This window comes from Pungitius pungitius, chromosome 14 (genome assembly GCF_949316345.1).
Source record: "Pungitius pungitius chromosome 14, fPunPun2.1, whole genome shotgun sequence".
NCBI lineage: Eukaryota > Metazoa > Chordata > Actinopteri > Perciformes > Gasterosteidae > Pungitius > Pungitius pungitius.
The window spans coordinates 6,961,002-6,978,856 of NC_084913.1; the positions used below are offsets into that span (position 1 = coordinate 6,961,002).

At 40.8% G+C, this 17,855-nt stretch overlaps 1 protein-coding gene across 1 annotated transcript; it reads left to right on the forward strand.

Moving 5' to 3' along the window:
- Positions 1-40: 40 nt before the first annotated feature.
- On the forward strand, positions 41-16,224 carry lrrc9 (leucine rich repeat containing 9). Its single transcript, XM_037487124.2, has 32 exons — positions 41-845; positions 1,013-1,231; positions 1,469-1,609; positions 1,803-1,866; positions 1,964-2,034; positions 2,905-3,087; positions 3,306-3,461; positions 3,559-3,767; positions 3,844-3,975; positions 4,086-4,265; positions 4,397-4,517; positions 4,748-4,883; positions 4,997-5,137; positions 5,211-5,338; positions 5,665-5,826; positions 5,920-6,039; positions 6,178-6,369; positions 6,450-6,575; positions 6,714-6,854; positions 7,060-7,237; positions 7,380-7,600; positions 7,695-7,817; positions 7,909-8,039; positions 8,149-8,257; positions 8,344-8,483; positions 8,935-9,071; positions 9,512-9,729; positions 10,592-10,660; positions 11,521-11,646; positions 12,565-12,751; positions 12,885-13,020; positions 13,105-16,224. The coding sequence occupies exons 1-32, from the start codon at positions 789-791 to the stop codon at positions 13,136-13,138; spliced, it is 4,488 nt and encodes a 1,495-aa protein (XP_037343021.2). The 5' UTR covers positions 41-788; the 3' UTR covers positions 13,139-16,224.
- The last annotated feature ends 1,631 nt before the right edge of the window (positions 16,225-17,855 follow it).

Here is a 17,855-nt window from a genome sequence, read left to right on the forward strand (position 1 = left end):
ATAAAAGAAGGCATTTCGGCGTAAAAATCAAAAGTCAAGGGTTTTACGTTGAAGGAGTGGGCGACAGCTGAATTGTGCTTGGTGTGAAGAAGCAAGCCTGCAGTGACTGGTACACATAAGTCAGACGAATAGGATGCTGAGGGAGCGTTATGAAGATATCCGAAAATCAAAGTCAATCATAAAAACGTTTTTTTTAAATGCCACGAATTTTCAAGTGTGACGTTGTATGAAAAGTGTGCCCAAAAACAAATCAAGTGCTATATATATATTTTTAAGATGTATGTTGCAGTGTAGCTCCCTCACGTGGTAGCTTTAAATATGATCCGAACCGCAAATGTCTCAACATGGCTCCTTAGCAACCAGACGCCCCTGCATGGAAACGGACTACTGCCACTATCAAACATTGGGCTGATCTCTGTTGGGCCACAGAGTTTTCAGCTCCAAAGTTCGCCGGTAATAATTAATTTTCCCCCGAAAATTAGTGCTGTTTTTTTTAATCCAAGGGTAAATTGAAAACATGAATGTAAAGTTAGCTAACATTAACTCTATTGCTACCTAGCTGGTTAGCATCAATGTGAGACGGCATTTCGTATGTTTGTTTACTTGCTTGCCTCAGTTATTTAACCGTAACGTTACATCCTATCTGGCAGCCTGATCCACATGGACCTTCTTTAGTCTCCCAATAGAACACGAGTATGAAGTAGGATTTAGTTATGCACTAAAAGGGAAAATGTAATATTCTTCCAAGCGTTATCCTGAGCTTCAGAAAATTTCAAGGTAGTAAAGTTATGATACAGAGCGAGAAGCAAATGAACCGCAGTGACGAAGAGGTGGTAAAGGAACTGGTGAGTATGAATTCATTCATTTGGCAAAAATGATAAAGGATTTGAAGTTTATATCCAGTTATCCAGTTAGTAATATTTGCAATACTATCTATACATCTATAGATTTTTACTTAATAATTTTCACTCCCCTGTCATTTTCCTTTTCAAATATTTTTTTTTGTCAACAGTGCTTGGCCAATGGAGTGTCCTATGAAAGAATTGCCCAAGAAGGCAGCAGCGTCAGCTCCCTGGAGATCTTCTTCTCGGGTTTCCCTCGCATGGTGGGGCCTTCGTTCTTCCCAAGGCTCTGCCAGTTCATCGTTTTGGGCCAGAACATAAAACACATCGAAGGACTTGAGTGCTGTCCTCTGCTTCGGGAGCTCTGGGTAGTCCAGTGCCATCTGACTGTAAGTTTGTTATGGTGGTCATGTTTTTTTAATAATTCTGGCTCTGGTGAAAACTATTATGCAGTAGGTGATGCCTTGAATCATTTTTTCTTTTTGTTGTTGTTATTTTCTTGTAAACTACAATTTCACCACATTTCTCCCCGTTGTGGCATTTAAAGACAACAAATGTTGCATGCATTGACCACCATTTATGTCCCACAACAAATAAATAATGTGCAACTGTCTCTTATTTTTCAGGGGATATCTGGGCTACGTAATTGTCTTCTACTAGAGAAACTTTACCTGTATGATAATCAAATCTGTGAAATAAAGAATTTAGAATTGCAGATCAACCTAGAAGTCTTGTGGCTCAACAACAACTGCATTACTCAGATAAAGGTTTGAACTCCCGTCTTTCTGTCTGTCAGTATGTTTGCATGTTTATCATACAATATTCTTAATACAGTGTTGACTTCGGATTGTTTTTTTTTCTGAATTTCTGTTGAATTGACTTTGCAAGTTCTAAAAAATTCGTAAATATTTCAGCTATTTTTTTTAAACGGTTATGTGTGTGTTTTTCATTTTTCTCAAGGGCTTGAACATGCTTCAAAACCTCAAAGAACTAAACCTTGCTGACAACAATATTGAAAAGATTGGTAAGTTTTTCCTGATACCTCTGTATTTTAGTGTCAAGTTTAATTGCAATTCAGTGAGCTGTTTAAAAAAAATGTAATACTTTAAAATTCTTTTAAGGGCATAGCCTTGATTCTAATGTCAGCCTTGAGATTCTTAATCTGGCCGGGAACAAGATCAGCTCATTTAAGGTGAGAAAAGAAAAATGCTATTGACATTTCTTCCGTGAAAAGTTTTTCCTATTTATTTGTAATATTGTATTAAAATTGTTGGTCTTATAGGGGCCATTAAAATTCTCGTGAAATGTGAGGGTCAAGTCACATTTTCAATTATTTCTTCAATGGGCACAGGCCTTCAGTAAGGTATTGAGTAGCAGCATTTCAAGTTATATCATTCAGGATTCAACGATACACATTCATGACTACATCTATTAAAAATAAAAGGTAAACACCGACTACATTTTTATGATGTTGTTTTATCATAATAGTCGGTGATGCACTTTAAGCACATACTGTAATTGACAGACTAATTCAGAGTATAATGTATAAGGTATTGAGTAGCAGTATTTCACGTTATATCATTCAGGATTCAACGATATACATTCATGACTACATCTATTAAAAATAAAAGGTAAACACGGACTACATTTTTATGATGTTGTTTTATCATCATAGATGCACTTTAAGCACATACTGTAATTGACAGACTAATTCAGAGCATTGGTTCTTTCATCGTCGTTTTGTTCAAGGGCATTTTGATGTGACAGTATTTTGGCTCAGGCCTTGATTCGAGGATTAACACCATGATCATATTCCTGCAATCTACCTTTTGGCACATCCCAGCTTGGCTTTGAGGAATCAGGAATCAAATGCAACTATTGTCATTCACGCATTCAATACAGCTCGTCATACTGTTCCTTTATCATTAAAATAGGTTTTTTTAGCTGATGTAAAGCAGTATATATACAAATCAAATGCCATAACACATATATGTATATATGATGTATTCTTTTTTTTTCTGACCTAGCCTGTGTCTTCTGCTGTCATATATTGGTGTAACAGGACCTGAGCCTGCTGGCCCCCTTAACCAATCTGAGAGAACTAGCACTGAAGGACTCAACGTCAACCTCAAACCCAGTGTGTCTTCTGTGTAACTACGCCACACACGTTCTTTACCACATCCCGGGCCTCCAGCGACTTGACACCTACGATGTGTTGAGCAAGCAAGTCAAGGAAACAGCTGCGGTATTAAGAAGACGTTTCCTAATTCCCTAATTCTCAGTGTTTTGTATTACATGTCGGCATTTCCCTTTAATTTAGTGGGAATCCTATAATTCTTTTGGATATCTCATTAAGGTATTGTGGTACACAAAATCTGGTTTGAAAAAATGTATGCCATGCTTTTGTAATTGTGTTTTTTTTGTTGCATCTGTTGGTTTTGTTTGCATTGTTATCCTCTTCAGTTAACAGTAATGAAGAAAATGATGTACTACAACATGCGTATACGAACTGCCCAGAGGAACCTGGCAGAGATGCGGCTCACTCTGAAAGAGAGGAAGAAAACTATGTTACAGTTACCAGAAGAATGCATCAGAACACTCAATCACGCCCTCAAGAGTGTATGTACCATTTATGAAATTATTTTAACAGCTATAAAAAGATTGTTTGCTGTAGTACAAAGTTACGAAATCTGCTTTCATCTGGTTGCATACCTAGCTTGAAGGTGAGCTCTCCAAGGTGCAAGCTAGTCTTAAGAAGCCTGCCTGCGCGTTGGAGGACAGTTCGACGCACCTGGGTGAAGGTTCAATCGACAGAAGTGACTCAACCAATGACACCGGTTGCGATCCAGCCCTGGAGCACAAAATACTCAGCAAGATTGACGCACTGAGGGAGAGACTGGTGCTGTGGACGAGGAGGCTGGATGAGTCTGTATCTTTGAATACAATAAAGATATAATTTTCCAATATAACAATATAATAATGCTCCCTCTTGTGCATTCAGGGTTGAAGTCTGGTATGAGCGGGGTTTGACACAAGCCACACGCATGATGGAATATACTGTCCAGTTTCTATTGATGGAGCTGGAAAGTGTTGGAAATATCCGTTTGGAAGAGGGCTGCTCCACAGACCCATGGTACACACTAGGCACAATACATTTAAATACAGTTACAAATAGTCTCAGTTCACAAAGGACAAATAAAAAGCAGCCCTTAACTCATATGTTCTATATAATGTACTCAACAGGTTTACTTCCTGTTGCGACCTCCTGCATTCCCGCTTCTCTCATTCCGACTTTAAGGTTTACAACATTGCTGGCATTACGATCAATAGAGTAATGCGCATCCACAACAGTGCTTTAAGGCTTCGCTTTGAGGACAAATTTCACACCCTGCTTGAGAGCAAAGAGTCTGATATTTCTTCACAGTAAGTTGATCTAAACTGTAGTGAAAAGTGCAGATAACAAAAAGTTTTGTAATCCAACTATAAACAATCCTTTAAAACCGTACTATTTTGATTATAAGTAACATTTTTATCTAATTTTATTTTTTTTAAAGTAAAAATTACAGACGTCGGTTGGAGCACTTGTTCTACGTAGCTGACCCTGAAAAAAATGACGAGAGGGAAGAAATTTTGAGCATTCTAGCAGAAGGCTTCAATACAACTGAGCAAAATATGGTGTGTTTACTTCTGCCCGCCTTCCAACAACACTCCACCGCCCAGAATATATTCTTCTGAGAAAAAAACTTTAAGCATGCAAATCACAGTTTCAAAAATATTTTTTATAAATTATTTTTTTATACTAAAAGACGCATGTTTGAGAACAGGAGTAACTACACACAAGTGCTGTGAAATAGAACAGAATGAGTCATTTTCATGTTTTCACATAGTCCTAACATGTTTACTAGGCATTGGAAAGAGAAGGTGCAATACCTTTATCCAACAGCCTGAGTTTGGCTGAACTGCCCAGAATTGAACATGCACTGCGCCAGGCCGGCCAAGATGGTTCCAAGCCCTGTACGGACACAATGCGCTTCAGGCACGGTGAGTTCCGTTCAGGTCTTTTTCATAAATATAGAATTAAAATTTTCTACCCCCCTCAGCTGTGACTGTAGATTTTTTTATTTTTCTAAAGCCATACTGTTTTTTGCCGGCAGGTCAGATTATTGTTTCAAAGGTTTTCGTGGGCCACAGCGTGCCTCTCCGAGAGGGCGACCAGCCGGACAGAAGCCTGTATCCGAGAGCCTACTCTGTTTATCGCAATGTCGAGGCTAAGCAGAGAACTGCAATAAGTGAAGGTATGCTGCATTCAGAATGAAACAACTCCATATTTATTAGGTGTGTTTGCATCTGTGTGTGTTTTTCATTTAGAGGGACACAACTCAACCAAAACACAGACGGGTCCTGAGTGCAGTCCCAGACGAAGACAGTGGTTTGTGTTCGACCGTGAGCTCGTCCTGCCTGAGTACATCATATATTTTGAATACATCACCAGCGGGGTAATTCATTCCTTGGTCTCGCTCGTTAGTTTGATATTATATGACACGAGTCATAACACCCTGTTGAAAGGGAATATCACCCTATTGTTATTAATATGACACCTATAACTATAAATATAAAAAGATAAATCCCTTTTTTTGCTTAGCTCTGCAAAATTCGTTATCATGGATTTTATGGATAATACAAAATAATTCAGATTTTTTTTTGTCACTTTTCTAGTTGCATACTTGTTTTAGAAATTATAATTCTATTTTAATAATCTGTTCAAATCAATCACTGTTTACTTACCACACAGTTCACATGGTTTGTGTTATGTTGTTACTAGGATCAAGAAAAACAAAAACACAACGGGGGCCTTGACGATACTCCGTCCAACAACGACGTCCTTAACATGGAACCTGCGCTGAAACCACAGCCCAGGTTGTTGAGCTTGGATGACAAAATTCTGCTTAATATGACCGGAGCCAATGTCCTCAGTCAAATCACTGTAAGTCGTGTTGGCTTTTCAAAGGCCGGCTCGAGTTTTGAAGCCATTTCATGTAGCCTACCTACAATAATCTTCCTTGCATTCAACGTACAGGTGCTGAACCTTCATGGCAACAGTCTGAGTAAAATGAAGGAGATTTCCCGCCTCACGGCTCTGCGGCACCTTACCATCAGCTTCAATGACTTCACACACTTGAATGACATTTCTCACATGGTAGGGGGATGACAATAAGAAATGGTTTTATTAAGGTTAAACTGATAAGATAATAATCATAAGAGTCATAAGAGATTAGCATTATCACAGTAACCTCTGCTATCAACACGTCTTTTGTCTCTATTACCTAAAACGCAGCCCAACCTTGAGTTTTTGGACGCTAGCTACAATCGCCTAGTGACCCTGGAAGGGCTGAGGAAGTTGGAACGGCTCAAACTGCTCGACCTGCGCTGGAACAAGCTGACCAAGGCCAGAGAGGATACAGCTGTGCTGAGAAAACACACTCCTGCTCTGCTGAAGCTTGACACCCGACATAACCCCTGGATCAGGGTGCGTGCTTTCATCCCAGGAATAAAATCGCGAGGAACGACGAGGAGGTGCATAGTGAAACTTATTCTACTTTTTCTTAGTCTGAAACAGTCCGAATGACCATACTCGGCCGTCTAACATCCCTCACACACCTGGACGATACGATGGTAGCAGAGGAGGAGGCTTCCTACGCCGTTCTGATGGCTGCTGGATCCAAAATTACCCAGGTTAAGATCTTACAGATTTGTGTTTGTTTAAATAAGAATGAAGGTGCTCCAATAAAGAACACACACAAGCTGAACATCTAACTGTATAGTTCAGGACGCGCTGTAATTCAATTAGACCTGTTGACACGCTCCTCGCAGGAATCTCTGCTGGCTCACTCAAGTACCAACAGTGGTCGACCTCGCAGTCTCAGCCTGCTGCCAACAGCTCAGCTCCTATGTCCTCTCAGTCCTCCCCCCACGAGCCTCAGCCGAGAGCTGCAGCCTGACTGGACCGAAAAGGTGAGCTACGGACTTGTGGGTTTCTCCCTGAAAGGTGGGATTTCTAAAAGTGCAGTTGTAGCAAAATAACTCCTCGAGGATGGATGACTCTTTACAGGATGTATGATGTTACCACTGTGGCTAAACATTTGTGACTGTAATGCAAGATTAAGAAATGTATAGATTAATAAATGTCTCTGTTTTTGTGGCCCTGAATGTTGACTAGATCACTGTCCTGAACCTTGACAGCCAGAGGATTTCCAAACTGATTAATCTGAATAAGCTGGTCAACCTCCGCTGGGCTTCCTTCAATGATAATGACATTACCAAAGTTGAGGGTTTGGACAGCTGTTTGAAGCTGGAGGAGCTTTCACTCAACAACAACAGCATTAGCACACTCGATGGTTAGTCACACAACCACTAACAATGAAGTTGGTATTGCAGGGTTGGGACCTGCCTAACAAAGGAGTTGCTTCTTATTTAAGTCTTACACCCCAAACCATAGCACAACAGCCATCATTATGTCTCTGTCTTGTCTTTCTTCAGGACTATCAAAACTGCATTGTCTAAGTAAACTGAGTGTAGATGGGAATCAGCTGTCTAGTCTGGAGGCCTCGGTCTTGGACCGGCTGCCTAACCTGTCCTTTGTGTCCGTGGTGAACAACTGTATCGGTAGCCTGCGTGGCATCCACAGGGTTCGCTCCCTTCTTGAGCTCTACATCGGCAACAACCGAATCTCTACGTCCAGGGACATCTACTATCTGAAGGCAAGTGGGAGAGAAAAGAGGATCCCAGGTTTCAGATTATCACACGGTTCTCCACGCATGCAGTCAGAGCTCATAGGCTGCACTTTCTTTTCAGGGATTGACGAACCTCATCATCCTGGATCTTTATGGGAATCCTTTAGCGGAGAAACTGGAAAACTATCGGATTTATGTAGTCTTCCATCTACCCTCCCTAAAAGCTCTGGATGGCTTAGCAGTGGTATTTATGGACATTGTAGTAGTATTTAAAAAAAAGTACAAGCAGTCCAACCTATCAGATATTGTTATGTATTTGCTGTTGTTTTCTCCAGGAGGTGACTGAGTGTGAAAGTGCAAAGGATATGTTTGGAGGAAGACTAACCCCTGACATGATAGCAGAGAAGCTGGGCCACTCAAATTACACAGACATCCCTATCCTTACCCTGCAGTCCTGCTCTATTAGGTAGAAGTCAGGCTAAACAGACATAAACACGAACATAAAGGAGCACGCCTATAGTGATTTACATTGTTTGAAAGATGAGGCAAATCAAATGGGTTTGTTTCCTCCACAGGACAGTTGATCTGTCTCCAGAGGACCTGTTCTGTGGCCTGCGAAGTGTCAACTTAGACCACAACAACCTCACCTCTTTTTCTGGCCTCATTTACCTGCCCAACATCAAAGTACAAAATGCACCGAATGTCCAAAAACCGTCCGGCTTATAAATCATCTGAGCTGTGGACAAATCAATTATTTTCCTTTTTGTTAGGCTCTGTGCCTGAACTACAATCACATTGAGTCCATCTTGCCGAGACAGAAGACTCAGGCTTCGCTCACAAACAGACAGATTCTTTACAGCAAAGTTCACTCCAGTGGTTACGGCCAACACAGCCTTTCCAAAGGCAAAGGGTAAGAAAGTTATTACTGCCACGTATTTTTACATTTGACCATGTCTAACTGTTGCAATGGGTGAGGAATGTATGAACTGTAACCAGTAGGGGGCACCACTGACCATCCTGTGAATTTAATGTCTCTTTTTTTGCCTCAGTTGATACAAACCATCAAAAAGGGTTAGGGTTAGTGTTACGATGTTTTCATTTGATTCAAAATCATTTAATATCTATAATCTCTTGATATGTTATTCCTAATAAAAACTGTATATTTCAAATTTTATAAAATTCCAACATTATTTCATAGAAATCAGCACATAAGCAGTGGTTTTGTTTGCCCTGGATGTGATTGCCTTTGAGGTGGTCTATTTGTGTGAGGTCCGACCGGTTAAATTAGGCAGCAGGAGGGCGATAAAGATGTTCATTTAACCATAGAGGTTTCAAGCTGTCATTCTGTGACTTTGTGTAAGGGAAACTGGGGCCACTGTCAGCCTGGAGCCACTGATGGACAGCCTGGAGGTGCTGCATTTGAGTCACAATGGCATCTCCAATATGGCCAATCTGCAGCTCAGCAGGCTCACCAATCTTAAAGCGCTCTTCCTTCAAGGTATGTCTGCTTGGCGCACCAGCCCTCTCCCACGCAGCCTGTTGAAAGTGCAGTGCATAAAGCCTGTGAAAAGGCAAGCACTGAGAGAAAAGTCTCCCATAGACTGTAAGCCAGGCGGGAGCTGAGACCCAAAGAAAAGGAGGACTGACTGACTTTCTTTCAATCGCTTTTGATGGCTTTTGATAGAGTTTGTCTTTGTCAGAGGCAATTTGTCCCACAAAGCCAACCATACTTGTCCATTCTTCATTTTTTGCTTCGAAACCTTTCAAAGCCACCTCTGTAATTTCATTGCTTTTACAACTGGGTACCCGACCAACAAATGTTAATTTTGCCCTTGAAATGCTGCATTTGATATTCTTTAGGGTGTTCAATTTACTCTCCTTTTTGTACATAACAATATAAGACATCCCATTGTTTTGATGATGTTCCTCTCTTGATAGATAATGAGATCAGCCAGGTGGAAGGATTGGAGGGCCTTCACCAGCTGAGAGAGCTTGTGTTGGACAGGAATCGGATCAAAGTTCTGGCTGATAACTCTTTCATAGCCCAGAACGTCCTGCTTGAACTGCACCTAGCAGATAACCGGATCCGGGAGCTCAACCATCTTGAACCTTTGACTGAGCTCCGCAAGCTCTTTCTTGGCATGAACAAGTTGCAGGTATTTTCCTTCTGCACCATTGGTCCCCTCGTGTGATGGATATTTATAATGTATATATTCTATTTTTTGATCAAATTGCATATTCCGATTTCCCTTGAAACCACCTTAACGAGTCACACCACAAGGATTTTCTGATGTGACCACCAAGGTCACGGCAAGCTTTGGTGCAGCTTTTGATTTATCACCACATTTTACTGATTGGCTCATATGAAGAATGTTTGAGAATGTATTTTATGCAGCGTGCAACAGTATTACTTTTCCCTGCATTTGCAAAGTAAGACGAAGTATAGTAATCATGAGTCATTACCACCCCGCTGTGGCGTGCGAGGGGTAGCATTAAGGAGAATCAAGTTTGATTGAAGGTCAGGGCCGTGTGTATGAAGAGAGAGGGGAACAATCAGGACAACGTGTAATCAGCTTCTCAGTCTGCATCTGCTTCTCACCCGGGGCGAGTGATTTGTACTTTTGTTGCTAGTTCCTTCTTCCCTTCCGATACTTAATGTTTCTATGCATTCAATTAAGATATAAAATACAGCAATCATCCCAGCGCCACAGGACGGACAGTGGGGGGCGTCTCTGAATTACAGCCAAATGCAACCATAAACCTGGGAATGAGAAAAAACACCCCTGTGCCCCTTTGCGTGCCAAAACTCTCATGAGATTAATGAGAGCTCACACATGTAATCCCTCCCATCAGCTGCTTCTGGCCTCCATAATCACAAATTATGAAAGGTTCTACTCTGATATAAATCTCTCCATTTTCAACACACAGTAGACCACAACCAGTTGGAAAGGAGCTCCAAATGCGGTGGCTGCGAAAAGTCAAATGCTTTAATGAATCGTTGTTTCTTTACATTTGTAGGACATCACAGAGCTTGACAAACTAGAAGTTCTTCCTTCGCTGACCGAGCTTTCTGTTGTTGGCAACTCCGTAAGTGTTACAATTGTTTTTCACATCAAACACATTTTAGGTAATGTGAAGAAATATTTGCCACACTTGTTTCCCTATTGTGAGTTTTGCCTAGTGATGTGAGTCTACTTACAGGACACATCGAATTCTTCCACTCGCCAACAAATGATCAAAAACATGCTGACCGGCTCAATTTCTCACTCACGCACAATCCAAAACACTATCCCGGCGTAACTCTATGTTTCCAAATTAAGCGATTACATGATGGGCCATCTGCTGTGCCTCAAACTGGCCGGCATCAGAGACAAATCCCTTGACCAAATGGCACGGCACTATTGGTCCGGTTACATCACCCATCTGGAGCTCATGGATCAGGCATGAGCAGAGCCTGCAACTCAAGGCCTTCCGATAGTCCGTTGGGCAATGCTCAGCTGCGGGCTCCTCTATTCTGCTGGACCCCATCCCGCTTCTCTTCCCACAGGGGGGGGGGGGGGCTAATCCTGCCAGGCGGTAGAGGCCAACAGCCACCCTGGAGACAATAACTCCTGCTGTTGACAGCATGAGATTGCTACCTCACCCATGTCGCCCCGGCCAAAGTCTTTCTTCTCCACTCCACTGGACATCCAGTGGCACGCTCTCACAACTTAATCACAGCAGCGGTGGCCTATAGGAACACAAGGTTCTGTGACTGGACAGGACGAATTTGTACGATGGCCACAGGATGCCCACACATGGGAGCTATCTGCTGCTGTCAGCTGGGTCACTGGAACAGCTGTTGGAAACATAACTAAATTGCGACCCACATAGTATCCTGTTTATCCTAAATAATTTATAAAACTGCGTTTTTTCATCAAACAGGTATTTTTTATTTCTTATTTCAGGTGGCCAAAAATTCTCTCTACAGACCGGAGATGGTACTTCGCTTGTCCCAGTTGCAAGTCCTGGACGGAGTGATGGTCACCCTGGAGGAGAGGACCAGGGCCGAGCTGTTCAGTGCAGATCCAGCAGTGAGTACTGCACACAACATGCATGTTCACTCAGGAACGCACAGAATATATGTAAATAATGCCATCGAGGACAAAAAGTTATTTGTAGTATTGCAGTGTACTGTATTTTTGTTTTTGTTGAAATTTGATTACATTTAGGACAACAACATGAAGTAAAAGACTTTTTTGTAGTAGTATTTACTGTAACGTAAGATAAGATGACGTCCAACTGAAATAATCAATATATCAACAACCAAAACCCAAGGGGACTAAAAAAGGGGAAAAGCTGAGATCAATCTCTTTCAGTTCGACAGATTTGATGTTCATGTAATGAGAAACCGAGGCAGCGATTCTCCTGCAGCTCTGAATTAAAAGCAGCCTAAGCCTGCTGGCATCATCCTGCTGATTAGATGAAATGTGCCCGGCCGATAATGCACCAGTGGATTTACCCCCTATTAGCCAGGTCAACACGACCCCCTCTGCTTGTTAGCATTATAGACGTGGAAATGACCGAGCAGAAGTCCTGGGTTTTCTCATTAAAAACACAAACTCCCCCTATTGACTTCTCATAGCTGTCATCTCGGCTGACCGTCAAGTTATGCTTTTTCCTCTGCTTTTGTTTGAATGGTTATTGTTATTGATGAGTATATTTTAATACTCCTCTATAAGATGCTTATACATGTGGAACAATAAGCAATCTAATCTCCGACCGCTTGCCAAGTGTGCAGGAGGAGTGGCCAAACAGAAGTGACATAGGGGCCATAGGAAGAAATAGAAAAGCTGTTCCAGCTAGGATGCAAATGTCAGTAGGTCAAAGACATTGAGTTGGCCCTGGAGTCTCACATTATCGGAATATCTGCTTAGGTTTTTAAAGGTAAACATGTCCTGGATTATTGCTTCCTCCTTCTTTGTGGTTCTGATTTAATATTTCTCTTAAAGGCCTTCTCCAAATGCCATGGATCTTCACTTCCTACCACTGAAATAAACCTACCTGTGCTGCTACCCATCAAGCCTCGAAACCCTCTAGGAGGAATGAGTATAAGTGGGGGTCTTCAGAATTTTATGCATGGGGACGATAACCTGCCAAGTAACGTGGACGAAGCCCAATCTCATTACACATACCAGCGTGAGTGTGTCTCTTTTGTTTCGGTACAGTTCAAATTATTCCCTTACTACCATATATAAAAGTAAACTATACTGTGTATTGCCAATGGTTTGACACCCCTGATTCCACAACATTGTATTCATTCCCAATTCAGACAAGAAGCACAAGCATGGTAGTGCTGTTCGGAGCGGCCCAGCTGATATTACATTTAGACACTTTCCAAGAACCACTTCCCTCTATGATGGGAGCAGAGGCATCATCACCTATCCCAGCCAGGAGCAGGACAGCAGGTTGCCAACACTGAAATTCAAGAGACTTAAAATGTAAGGGATCTGTTTAATAATTTGTTTTCCCTCGTACTTGTTCTTTTGCAGATTTCCAAATGGTGACAAACCTCCAACTATGTAGTGTACTCTGGTGGAAGGTGAAACAAAGGGGATACGTTGCCACAGCAATGTGATATGGTCCTATATGATAGTACTTTAGGGCATCTTTTTCTGAGATTGGTGTTTTTGTTATTTTTCCTTCATTTTTGTGAACATCTCAAGAGCATTTACATTTTTGGGTTAAACATGGTTGGGGTTAAAACATGAGGTTTATATGTGGTTCATCCCTTTCAAATGCATTCATAATGACCGTGACCTTGTTTTTTATCCACATATGTGGATCACTAACCATGGTAATCTGAGGATGAGAGGTTTTGGTTTCATTTTTACTGCCCCGAACAAGTGAAAAAACACCCACAGATGTAAGGGCGTGTGACGCTGGCATGCTGCTTCCGTGGGGTCAGAAGGACCCCCAGCAAGTGGATAATCCAGCTTTAGCACACCTCTCTGTGGACAATAATCTGCAGTCACTCAGATAAAGATGTAATCTTGAATGAGGTCCAAATGGATTTGAGAGATTGTCAGTTTCATCATGTTAGCCTCTTTTCAAAAAGCCCTCCGCAGTTTGGACTAATAGGCAAATCTGTGTGTTGTAACTGGAAATGAACCCACCCCATTTGATATTGATGTTAGTTCTACTGAACATGAGAGTGTAATCCTTCCTGTCTTCTCTGACAGTTTAGCCTAGAGTTCTGTAGTTAACAAAAACACCAGTCTGAGCCTTAAATGAGGATGCAGCCCATAGTATGTGGTGTAAAACATTTGAATTCTTAACTGATCATTGCATGATAAAAAAAAACATGTGAAATGATTTAGATGTTTCCATCAATATACTTTCTTCTGCCTCACCAACTTCTTGTAGAGTTTAATAATTGTTTGTATTTCATCACAATTCATATTCTACTACTTAACAAAAGACAAACATATTTTCCAAAGCTATTTTAAACAGAAGCAGTTCAAGAACACCCTTTATCACACATCAATTTATCCCACAAGAAATGTATTTGTTTTGAAGATTTATTTTGTTCAACATTAGATTATTCCATTTAAAGTCCATCCAACATGTCAGATGTATAAAAATGTAAATTTGTGCGAGACAAAGAATAAAACAATGATATTTAACAAATTAACCCCCCCCCCCCCCCCAAAAAAAGCTGAAAAAAGCAACATCAATTCAATGCATATTAATATGCACATACAGAGTGAACCCCTCCATCTCTTTTGTAGGAGCAGAAAACACTTTCTGTCATTTTTTTAACACCAACCTGAACTATGTGGCAGTAATATGACCACTAGGTGTCCTTAGAGCTCCATTTGCTCTCCTTGCACAACACCGATAATCAGTCCTCAATGTATTTGCCACCTTCCCCATGGATGGTAATTTATCAGTTGAGTGCGGTTATGTGTGTATACTTTAGTTTTGTGTTCCCTGTCTGTGTGGACTCCGGTGAACATGCGAATCAGCAGTGAAAGCTCTCCCCGAACCAGCTCCTCTAATGCATGTACTTAACTTCACTTAATTTGTGTTAATTCCCAGCATTAAGCGGGGCTAATGACTGTGCAAGTGAGTGCACTGTCATTACCTTGCTCTGCCTGACATCAAATGGCAGCTGATGGAGGCACATAGAAAAAAAACCCTCTAATGCACAGATTTGGGAGCTCTGGGAAAGCTCTCAAATGCATTAGGTATTGCAAAGGATAATTACACATTTTAAATTCATGTAAAGTATGTGCAGTATAGATACGTTAGAAATTTCAAGGTTTTAATACAATTGTATGTATGTGTAGTGTAAGTTTATGGCGAGCATACCGCTTCATACTGTATGCTTCACTTTGCATATCTGTCAGTGTTCTTAACATTAAAATGACATTAGCATAAAGATTGTGAATAATTCATTAGTCCGGAGTGAATTCAAATGCACTGCCCTCTCTATCTCTCTCTCTCCCTCACTTCGCTCCTCCATGTGAGTAGACCACATGGTTTGTAGCTGGTTTAATGGGATGGAATGTGACAGGTTATGTTTTCATCTGCCTGATATGGAGCCCAGTTTGGGAGGGAGGGAACGAGGGGGAGAAAGAGGGAAAGAGAGAGGATGGAGAGGGAAAAGTGAGTTGGTCTCCAAAGTTGTGGTGGGGATTTATAATTAGACATGTTTCGCTTCTTTTGAATCAGTTATAGATGATGCTCTCCCTTCCACACACACACACACACACACACACACACACACACACACACACATGTGCACATAGAAAGAGCACATGCTCGGTATGGGGCCATTGCTTCTGGTCCACTAACTCCCTACATTTGCTGTGTCTGTGCATCCAGAGCACCATTAGTCCAAGACTCTGTGAATAATTGCTGAATGGACCGTGTTTTCACTGCTATCTACTCAGGTTGCAGTGTTGGTTGATGATGTGGGTGAAGTGAAAGGGATGAGGATGTTGTTTGATGTTTGATGCTGGAGATAATGCCACATCTTGTGCAATGCTTATCAAACCATTATGCATGGTACATGCAATGGATGGTGAATCTCTCAAAACCTCCACATGCATTACACATTTATCAGCTTGTATTAACCTAGCAGGGGTTACAATTACATCAACATCATTGCTTGACTAGGAATTGCTGTTCAAAAAATAAAATAAAATCTCTGCATCTGGCTGCGAATAGCAAACAAATTCAGATAATGAAAATATAGATTATTTCCTTTTCAAAAGGTGCACATTATGTTGCAGAGTTCATTTTTCATCACCACAAATACATCCTCCATTCAAAAACAATCTTGGGATATTGCTTCTCTTGAAATCTCTCATTGAGTTATTGTTGTTGCTTGTCATTTTCCTGTAATTTATTTTCTGTTAGGCTGTCTGGAATAAAGAGTGAATAGTGAGAATGCAGTGAGATTGACAATTATTATGAAAAGGAAAATGCTCTTATTTTGTGCAGATATTTACAATGGCGGCATTAAATCTTAACTGGTTTTCATTTCTAGACATGCTGCAATTTATCACATTATAGAAGTTGTGTATCACTTATCACATTGTTTAAATCACACGGAGCGTGTCGCTTTGCTAAAATGGCCCAAATAAGTCAATAACAACTCACAAATGTTCAATTTCCTTGTAAATTGCACACAAATCTATTTTCAGACCACCATCAGATGGTCTGCTTTTTGCAGATTGCAGCTAATTTGGTGACAGCCTTTTTATTTCATGAGGTTTGCATGTGCATCTTTTTAAATAATTCTTAAGTCTCAATCTTCTTCATCAGTCGGCTATAACAAAAATGGAGTAACATTTTTGTGATATGGGAGGATTACAGAGTATAATACATGTTGTTGTGACTTACAAGCTTTTCTTTTGTTATAGTTTATTGTGTCCTAGACAAAGGAGAAATTGCTTTTTCAAGATGACAAGGAAACACAACGTCCTCCTCACCCTGATCCCCAAAGCCCCAGTGAAGAATAACAACAACAATTTAATCTCCTTGGCTCCAGATTATTATCTTTCTTTGTGTTGATATTTTGTCCTTTTGTTGTCCTTTTTATGATCCTCCTTTTTACCCTCCCACTCTCAAGTAAATCAAAATTTTGGAGAGGCAGGCGCTGGACCACAAACACTTTCATTATATTGAAATAATATAATTCTTGTAGGGGTTTACTCTTTTTGTATTGAGAACATGATAACAACAATTTGGGATGTAATATTAATATTTCTAAACCATTGTCAGAGTTTGGGGTCAACTAAGCGCATTTGAATCAGGATTTAATCACAAGAGAGGTTAAGAATATATTTAGGAGATGGAGGATAAACAAACCTTTAACGTGTCATTTAATGTTATCATTGCAAAGAGGGATGGTTTTTTCCTTGTTTGCTGAAACGCGAGTTTGATTGTTTGTTATTTATTGAAGAGGTATATCTGTATTTTCACTCATTTATGTAGTTTTGTCAATTTTTCATACAATGCAATTGTTTCAATGACATTGTTTCAGGTAAAAATGTATCCACTCGTAAAAAAACAATCATTGCTCTGTCAGTCTGTCATATGCTCTGATACACTTCAGGCTGATACCACTGCTTTATCGTATACCTGTGATATTAAGAGTTGTGACATAGAGTCATCAATTTATTCCTCGTTAAATTAGTCTTTAACTTGATGTAAAATAGTTCCCCGTTAATACCTGTCAAACAGGGACAGCCATGTGCCAACGTTTTGGTCAGTTTGTTAGTGATCACTCGTGGATTAACGCACTGCTATTATCCGCAGCCCGTTTAAACTGCAGCATCACGTCTAAATGTTATAATCTTGTGTGTGACGAACATTGTTGGTATGTTGGTACACACATTTGAGAGACGATCGGGTTGGCAACTGTGTGCAACGGAGCGCGCATACCACAATCTTTGCAGTGTATGTTAATGAACACATGCTGTTTAATGACTTGATGCTTCAAATAAAGAGGGAATAACGCATATACAGACGCAAGTGTAGGCGCAATTAGATACAAATCGGGCGTAAAATAGACACATCCTCATTCTGCAGCTCAGCAACATTGACCGTGAGTCCTGTGCTAATGGCTTGTCGTTTCCTTAACCCTCATAAATAGCGTTCTCTTTTGTTATGATGATACGTGACGGTAAGGGGGCGGGGTCGAGTGGTGAAGGGGCAGAGCTTAATTGTTTTAATCCAATCAATGAACGCGCGCTCTCCTTCTCGCCACTCCTATTGGTCACAATCTGTC